Source organism: Peromyscus leucopus, chromosome 2 (genome assembly GCF_004664715.2).
Source record: "Peromyscus leucopus breed LL Stock chromosome 2, UCI_PerLeu_2.1, whole genome shotgun sequence".
Lineage (NCBI taxonomy): Eukaryota > Metazoa > Chordata > Mammalia > Rodentia > Cricetidae > Peromyscus > Peromyscus leucopus.
In genome coordinates, this window is record NC_051064.1 from 89,956,985 (window position 1) to 89,965,465 (window position 8,481).

At 44.0% G+C, this 8,481-nt stretch overlaps 1 protein-coding gene across 1 annotated transcript; it reads right to left on the reverse strand.

Annotated features, from left to right (window-relative positions):
- Positions 1-2,456: 2,456 nt before the first annotated feature.
- On the reverse strand, positions 2,457-5,829 carry Cer1 (cerberus 1, DAN family BMP antagonist). The gene is given in 4 exon segments (XM_028873326.2): positions 2,457-3,438; positions 3,440-3,541; positions 5,128-5,318; positions 5,321-5,829. Coding segments are annotated over 4 exon segments (852 nt in total). The 5' UTR covers positions 5,634-5,829; the 3' UTR covers positions 2,457-3,192.
- Between the last annotated feature and the right edge of the window lie 2,652 nt (positions 5,830-8,481).

Below are 8,481 nucleotides of genomic sequence, written 5' to 3' on the forward strand. Positions count from 1 at the left end.
GGGAAAATAAAATCTTAAATCTCACTCAGCTATTCTCCATGGGGAATACTGAATGTCGGCTTTCTAGAACATAGAGAAACATTTAGAGAAAAAAAATATCTAAAAGGTATTGGAGAAATAAGACAGGGTACTGTGCAGAGAAGAAACCTCCTAGACAACTTCTTTTCAGTCGGTTGATTTTCAAGTTCCTTGACCATCCTACCACAGGCATGGAAGCTCTACAGGAGCCGACATTCTGTTTAACTTGCACTCAAGCTAGTACGGCACATGTATAATTGGGGAGCCTTTGCTGAATAAAGCATACACACACAACAATACTGTGTGCTACCAAGCAATGTGTGCACAAGACTGCCAAAACACCGGAGGAGATCCAAAGTTTAAAAGTACATATTCGTATGAATGAGTAGTAGAGGGGAGGTCAGAGGTCAATGCTGGGTGTCTTCCTCAATATCTCTGTGACAGGATCTCTTACTGAGCCTGGAGCTCATGGATTTCTCTAGGCTGACTGGTCCATCAGCTCCAGGAATCTGTAAACACACACACACATGCACACGCACACGCACACATACACACACGCACACATACACACACGCATGCACGCACATGCATCAGGGCTGGGTTTACAGAGGAGTGCCACCACTTAGCATTTACATGAGTACTGGGGACATGAACTCAAGTCACCAAGCTCTATGACAAGAACTTTACTGACTGAGCCATTTTCCCAGCTCCAATCTCTCTCTCTCTCTTCTCTCTCTCTCTCTCTCTCTCTCTCTCTCTCTCTTTTTTTTTTTTTTTTTTTTTCTTCTCTCTCTCTCTCTCTCTCTCTCTGAGAGGAATATAAAACCAAGATTTAGGAAGGCTTTTGTAGTAAGGACCAATCGAGTCATTGCAATGTTTGACAGAGAACCTGGTCCAGGGACACACTCAGATAAAACAGCTTAGTGAGACATCTGTAATAATAGACCTGTAAGACATAAAGCTAGAATGATGGAGAAGGAATGAGCAAATATAATAGACACTCTACTGAGAATGTCAAGGAGCTGGATTAGAAGACCCAAGTCAGCCACTGGAAAGCTGAGGAGGTCCTTGATTATAGCCTTTCATGGATGTCCTGTGTAGAACATCAGTCAGTTCCGCAAATGGAAAGCGTCCATGTTTAATGGGGTCCCCTAGCTATGTAAGGAGAGCAGATATATCTGGACCAGAGTGTGACAGAAGGGGTGCTGTCTCATCATCTTTTACCGTGAACTAGTCTATACACAGATGGAAATACAGCCACTAGTAAATCTGGATTCTAAAATCTGTTAAAAGAAAGGAAAATACTGCCCATGCAAGTTGAGACAAGTCTTACAAGGCTGACTCTCTTACTGGTAAAATAGGTGATTGCCTGCTTCATAAGTTTTTTTGAGAGGAGTAGATGGATTTAAAAGATGCATCTGCTGTCTGATGACACACTGTTTGTGGTTTCCTCTCATCAGTGTCCTACACGCCTGTGTTTTTTTATACACTGAGCCACTGGACACTGCTTTTCCTTGCAAGTAAAAATGTCGGCGAATGGGTACTTTTATGAGGTTCTCACAAATCGCTGTATGAATGTAAGCTCTGACCCCTCTATCAGCTAGCCCATCTGGAGTTTACATGAGAGGGAAGGGCAGGCCAGAAGTTTGAATAAAACTAATAATTGTTTGGAGCTCGGGCTTGAGAGCCTATTTGCAAGTATAGATAAAAGGGATTTGGGAGGATGTAAGGAGGAGAAGGGGACCCCAACTGGCAGAGATGGGTTTACATAATCAGAGTTAGGCAGTTGCACACCAGACAGATGCTCAATAGCTTTTGGCACCAAAATATATTGACCAGCTGGGATATCATTAATGCTTAACAGTTTCATCCTTATGACCACATCTTGGCCAATTAGGTTGTCTTTGACCACCAAAGGGTATAATATATGCTCTTGTAAATACCACATGTGTATTTCTGTAGCTCATATTCTATTACATGGATGTGTTGCATAATATACACTAACTATAAATGTGTTTGCTTCTTCAGAGCAGCATGTTAGATGGTGATTTAAGAGGGATAGAATTAAAATGTAAAATTAATTTCTTGATAAACAGTAATTAGTCATTACTTGGGGAGGTGTGGGGGTGTTGGGGAGTACTAAAAGTAAAGAGATTTAAATCAAGTGATTCTAAATAAATAATAATAAAAAAAAACTACCGTTAGAAAGTAATCTGGCTGGAGAAAGCCAATGCTGAATAATATTTGACACAAATAAATGCAGGCAGGAAGGAGGCAATTGCTAAGGGACAGTGGCTGAGTGACTTACACAGGGACTGCTTGTGAAATCAGCAGCCAGGCCCAGTGTCATAAGCCCATGAAGTCATTTCAGAAGTACTCCTGAAAAACCAGTACCAGACAGTACGTGACACAGTAATTCCGAGAATTCTCCACACGCTGAAATTTAATGTATTACAACACTTGGATCATGTTCAGAACTTTACATTGAAGCATCTGATGAGTCCTATTTGTCACACACACTCTTAGACAATAGCGAGGAGCCCAAACACAGAAACCCAACTTGCTACAAGATTCAAAGGCCTGTGAGTAGATTTCACCTGTAAACAGTTTCCCTTTAAAGCGACTTGCAATGTATTTAACGGGACACTTACTGTGTTTCTTAGTAACTTCTACGAGTGGCCTTTGACTCTAACACTGTTCCTGCATCTTCCTCATAATCCAGGAAATGGTTTGGTTCCTAGTGCCTGAGCCCCCTCCATGTGTGAACTGCTAAAAGTAGCCTCAATATTCCTTCTTCAAAGTCAGATAACCAACAGTAAAAACTTCATGTGGAGAGTATAAAAAGGAAAGAAAAAATATGGGCTGTCAAGCAAGCTGCTTCCCACATCTGTGGCAAAAGCCACTCAATAGAATCAAAATATTTCCTAAATCTCAAAGGCAGCATCAAAGTATGCAAAATCCTCTTAGAAATCCTTCTGAGAGCGAGGTGTTACAGTGAATGCCTGAAATCCCAACACTCAGGAAGTGGATCTGGAGCTTAAGGTTGTCATCCCTAGCCATATAGCATTTGAGGCCCAGAATACATAAGACCGCGTCTAAACACAAGTGAAAAAAAGCGGGGGGAGACAATTTCCCCTTTATGCACCCACTCAACGTTTCCAGATTGAGCAACCCTCACTTGTTCTGCTGAGGCTTTGTTTTCAGAGGTAATCGTGGGATGGCTTTGGAAGCTGAAAGCCCAGGGATGAAGGACTCATGAGAACCAGCCGCTAGGAAGTGCTCCTCTCCATGTTCTGTCTTTGTCACGCACTGGCATTCCTCCACTTGCGTCACCACCTTGACCACGGGGCTTGGGCTAGTGCAGTTCAGCCTCAAGTGCATGGTGGTGAGTTTGGTGGGTGAGCAGTGGGAGCAGAAGTTGATAGGGATGTGTCTCGGCTCCAGGAAAATGAACGGACCCGCACTTCCCAAAGCAAAGGTTGTTCGGGACAACAACTTTTTCACAGTCTTCATGGGCAACTGTCTGAAAGGCAAACAGATTAGGTCATCTCAAGGCATTTCGTATCACTCGTGACACAGAAGCCTTTAGAATAATCTGAATTGGGAATACACTTTGTGATAGCCAAGAGACGATGTCCATTAGAGACAAACTTTCCTTATGGAGTAACTCATCAGTTAGCCTCTAAAAGCCTTAAGTTAACATGAAAATAACTCCCACCATAAACAGCACACTTGAAAGAATTTTCACCTCGGTGGATACAGCCAGTTGGGAACAAAAATCTGTAATGGCGACCCTACCTTTCTGTCCCCCATAGGGCATTGTGTACAGCAGCTTCTCAGTAAATACTGGTCAGTTAATCATGGAATAGGCCAGATACCACGAGTTTAATTCCATCCTGTTTTATTTGAGCTCTAAAGCAGTCAAATCTGTGAAGCAGCAGAGTCACAATGTATGGACCTATGTTACATCACCTGTGCCGCTTTCTCATAAGCCCATACGCCCAGTTTTATGTGTCTTTCAAAATATCTGAGTCAAACTCCGTCATTTTAATTTAATTAGCAATAGAATTAAAAAGTAAGAATTTCAAAGGAAACTTGATTGCCCTAGTCTTAGGAGCAATTTTCTAATTGCACACGGACCAGCAAAGCAGATATTATTACTTGATGACTGGCTTGTCTTTGCTACACAGTCAATTGCCTTAGAATACTGCCTACTTAATTGGGCGGTGTTACTAGACTGTAAAATTTTAGTCTCTCCTGCACTGCTTCTGGTTCAGTGTCTTTTTGATGCATTTTCTGTATTTTAATTTAGCATTTGGAATGCAGGTGTTGCCAGGACTGGAGGAAGCAAAATAGTAGAATGTTCCTTTGTCTTAATAGTGCAGACCTGATCATGGTCACTATAAGCTAGCCAGCACAAGTTAGGAAGCAGGATAAGGAAAGAGATGTGATTTCACATCAAGGTTATTTTTGAAAACCTGTGAGGAACATAAATTACACTCTAAATTATGTTTTGCTCTCACAACGCCAAGAAATGATAGCGAGAATCACAACATAGAGTTTCTGCAGGAACATTTTAAACATCAGATAAATTTAGCAACTATTAAAGAAAGCTTTCATGAACCTGTGAGGTAGTAAGGTGTGAGCATCAGAAATGCATGTAGGGGCACCCAGAGAGATAGCCAGGGTATCCCACCTCACCTCTAGTTTGATTTACATGCTTTTCTAATCTTCATGAAGATGGAGATGAACTGCAAGGTAGTTCTGGCAATTGCTCTAAATTCCCAGTTTCCTAACTGAGCCTTACTTTTCTCTGTAGATAATACCCACTAAAAATATACACACTCAACAATGCTCTGTGCCTTCCAAATGATGACTACCAATACGGGCTGTGCCACCATGCTAGCATGGAGCATTTCCAGCATGCCAAGGAACAATGAGGTGTGAGGAGGAAAGGAGAGAAATGGAAAGATGATCACCTTTGGCCAAATCCCACAACGTGGAATCAGGCAAGGCACAGGCTCTTGTCAGCCTCTTCCCAGCCTGCCATTCGACCTAGCTGTCCCCAAGTCTTGCAGACTCTGGCTGCTTTCCCCCTAGAATGCATACCTGGTTGAAGGGCACTGTCCTGCAGGTCTCCCAATGTACTTCATGGCTTTTGATGGGCAAGATGACCCCCCGGGAGGCTGGGCCTTTTCTGAACATGAAGCGATGCCAGAATTTCTTGGCTTCCTCCTGAAGAGGAGATCTCTCCACTTTCCTCTCATCTGCTGGCTGAGTGAGGGCCTGGATCCCAGTGGGACATGATCACTTTCCACATCCTTTATGGGGTGAAGTTCTGTCTCAGGTTTCTTCCAGAGTCTTCCAAGCCTGGACAGCATCTTCTCTCTCTGCCTCTGGCCTTCCCCAGCCTGGCTGGCGCCTATGAGGTGTGGCACCGCCACAAACAGATCTGGCTTGTCTTCTGCTTCCTCATGGTTGGCCATGTGGAGATCTCTGCGACCCCTTTCTAGGAGCACAAAGGAAAAAGAGCTCTGACTCTGGCAGCTGTCCACACATCGGCCTGCCTTCCCCAGAGGCAAGAGCACAAGCAGCTGAAGTAAGAGGAGATACATGCTACCAGGTTCCAGAGACGGAGATTAGATTCGCAGATGGCTGGGCCTAAGGAGAGGCTCCCTGTGCAGGACTGCAGCCAGGACATCCCATATATGCTACCTGCCTGGGAGACTGGGGAGGCAGGTGGTCAGCAGGCAGGCAAAGCAAACACATTAAGTGTTTACTTACATTATGTAGTGCTAATGGTGTCTTCCCGCCTTCACTTTGGCTCTGTATTTTGGAAGCCCCCCAGGGAAAGCCTGAGACCCAGGGGTTAATTAGCTGGTGGCTTAGCTGTTGTCTGAGACTTATGAGTGACCGTATTGGCAAAAACAACTTACCCTTTGTCATTAGAAGAAAAAAAACAGAGCCTGCTAACATTTGCTGCACATCTGCACTGAACTGGGGTAGAAGAGACCCGGCCTGCTGTCTCCTGTGTGTATTCCAGAAGCCTGGAAAGCAAAGCAAACCAAAAGGACATGTTATGCAAAAGCCCAGGCCTGAGAGAGAGAGAGAGGGAGGGAGGGAGGGAGAGAGAGAGAGAGAGAGAGAGAGAGAGAGAGAGAGAGAGAGAGAGAGAGAGAGATGTCTGCCACAATGGTTAGCATTGTGGCTCAGCAGCCTCCTTTGCCTTCTCTGCATCCACATGTGGATTGAAGCTGCTGGTCACAGCCGAGGAGCTAAGGGAATACATCTTCCCTGTCCACATGTGGAGACTCAGCATTCTGGAGTTAATCCTCCCACATTAAGAAGCAAACACCGAGTGCCAAATTTCACAACTGGCCAGAGATCAGTAAACTCTTGCAGTTGTTTACAAATTTCTCCACAGGATCCCAAGTGACATAAGCTGACAGCTCATCAATCAAGGATGATAATGCGTCCCTCAAGCCACTTCATCATCATTGTTATTATTATTTTTTCTTTCTTTAACTGAGCTAGGCTTGACAATGTGGACAACAAAACGGGGCTTGATGGATTTGGGGATGAAGCTGGAGTGGGGAGCCCTTACCTGACTGAATCCACATCTGCCCTAATTCTAAGTTAACTGGCGATCAGATTCAATAAAGACTGAGACAAACACAATTCTTCGGGGACCAAGGGGGTAGGTGGCAAATGTGAGATTAGCCCAGGATACAAGAAACATATAGCACCCCAGCTGGGAAACAACACATTTGCTTATCTCCCATGGCCCTTTAATTTAGCCACCACAGGCCTTTCATTTGCTGGCAGAGGTAATCCGGAATGTACTCTCTTTTTGTTTAGTATGCGGCTTTCTCTCCACAAGTCCCCCACTGAGATGTCTTTCCAGGCATTTGTGTTCATGATAGTCATGGCTGAGTTCTACAAGGCAGAGCCTCCCATAAGCTATTTATAAACTATGTGTAAATGGATTATCATTTTACTAGACTTCTAAAAGATGTATATTTTACTTGTTCCAGACACCCCTGGTACTTTTCCTGGTATTCACTGAAGGCCTGTTGATCCATACCACAAGAACATTCACCATTTATTTTAAATAGTCTTTTTAAAAACTTGCATGACACTTGAATTTCTTAGCTCTCCTCAGCCGTCCAATGCGCTGAGCATTCCAGAGCAGCCATTAGATCTTCTGGTAATAAATATGGTGCAAAAGCCAACTAGGATACATTTCCTGGTTCCTTTTTAACTTCATTGTTCTGTGACTTAAATTCCACCGGTCAGTCAGTCATGCAGTGTCTAGCATGACCCAAACTAAGCACTAATCCAGGGATTCTACCTGGGGTCTCATCTTACCTGGTTCTGGAATTACTGGCTATTGGATACAGTTGGAACACTTTCTGTTGAACAGACATCTGTAGAAGTCTTACTTTGTGGATGAAAAGTCAGGATCGATTCTAGAAAATGACTAAAATGATTAGAATCTGGCTCCTGCCTTAAGCGGTTTAGGTATTCAGGGGGCACCGGTTCTCTAATTTTATTACCTATGGGGATGTCAGTCACTCATTTTTAATTTTCTTTTGGTCTTAACTTCCCCTCTTCTGGGCCTAAATTTTGGTACTTATAAATGCCAATTACAAATCACTCTCGGAGAATTTCCTTTTGCTCTTCTGTCCCTTCCTGCTGCTGAAGCATGCAAATATCCTGACTGACACGAAGCCTCCTGTGGGAGAAGCATGGAATGAAAGGCCAACTCCAGACCATCTCTTACAGCTAAGGACAGGGAGGCTCATCTTTCTCAGAGCTGTATATTCTCATCAGTTCTAAAGTTCTGGATGTGACATGCTACCACTTAACCTTAAACATATAAATGACTATTTTTGCTGCTTTCAGAGGGAACGGGTGACCTCTGTTGGTCTTCAGTTGGCATAGGCATCTCCTCTGTCCATTTGGATGAGTCAACTGCAGGCAGCTCTGGAGACTTCTAAACACAGCAGGAAGCTGTCATGGAGAAAGTCTTACAAACTCCTAGTGCACTCCGAACCAGCTGTTACAAGAAAAGAAGCCTGAGCCACGTTGGGTACACCCGAGAAGCTAAATCCATTTCATGGGCCCAGGTAATTGAGGGAGCCACAGCAGCCAGGCTCAGAAATCACTCACTTCATCTGGCCACAGATGCTCTGATTCTGCTTTTAATTTGATCTTGTGTTCAGGGAAGTCACGTGTCTTTTGCAGCCCTAGAGCCCTTTCTGAAGATACCTGTGTGAACTGTTTCCTGTACCAGTGGCATTTCTACGGCACATCAGGGAAAGGTAGCCGTGAAAGTCAACCTCTCCAACAACAACAACAAAAAAGTGTTAAGGGCCTCACAACTGCCTATGAGAGAATTCTGTTCCCACAGCGTCTCCGAAGGATGCTGGAAAGGCATGGAGTATTCTCTCGGGTTAAGCA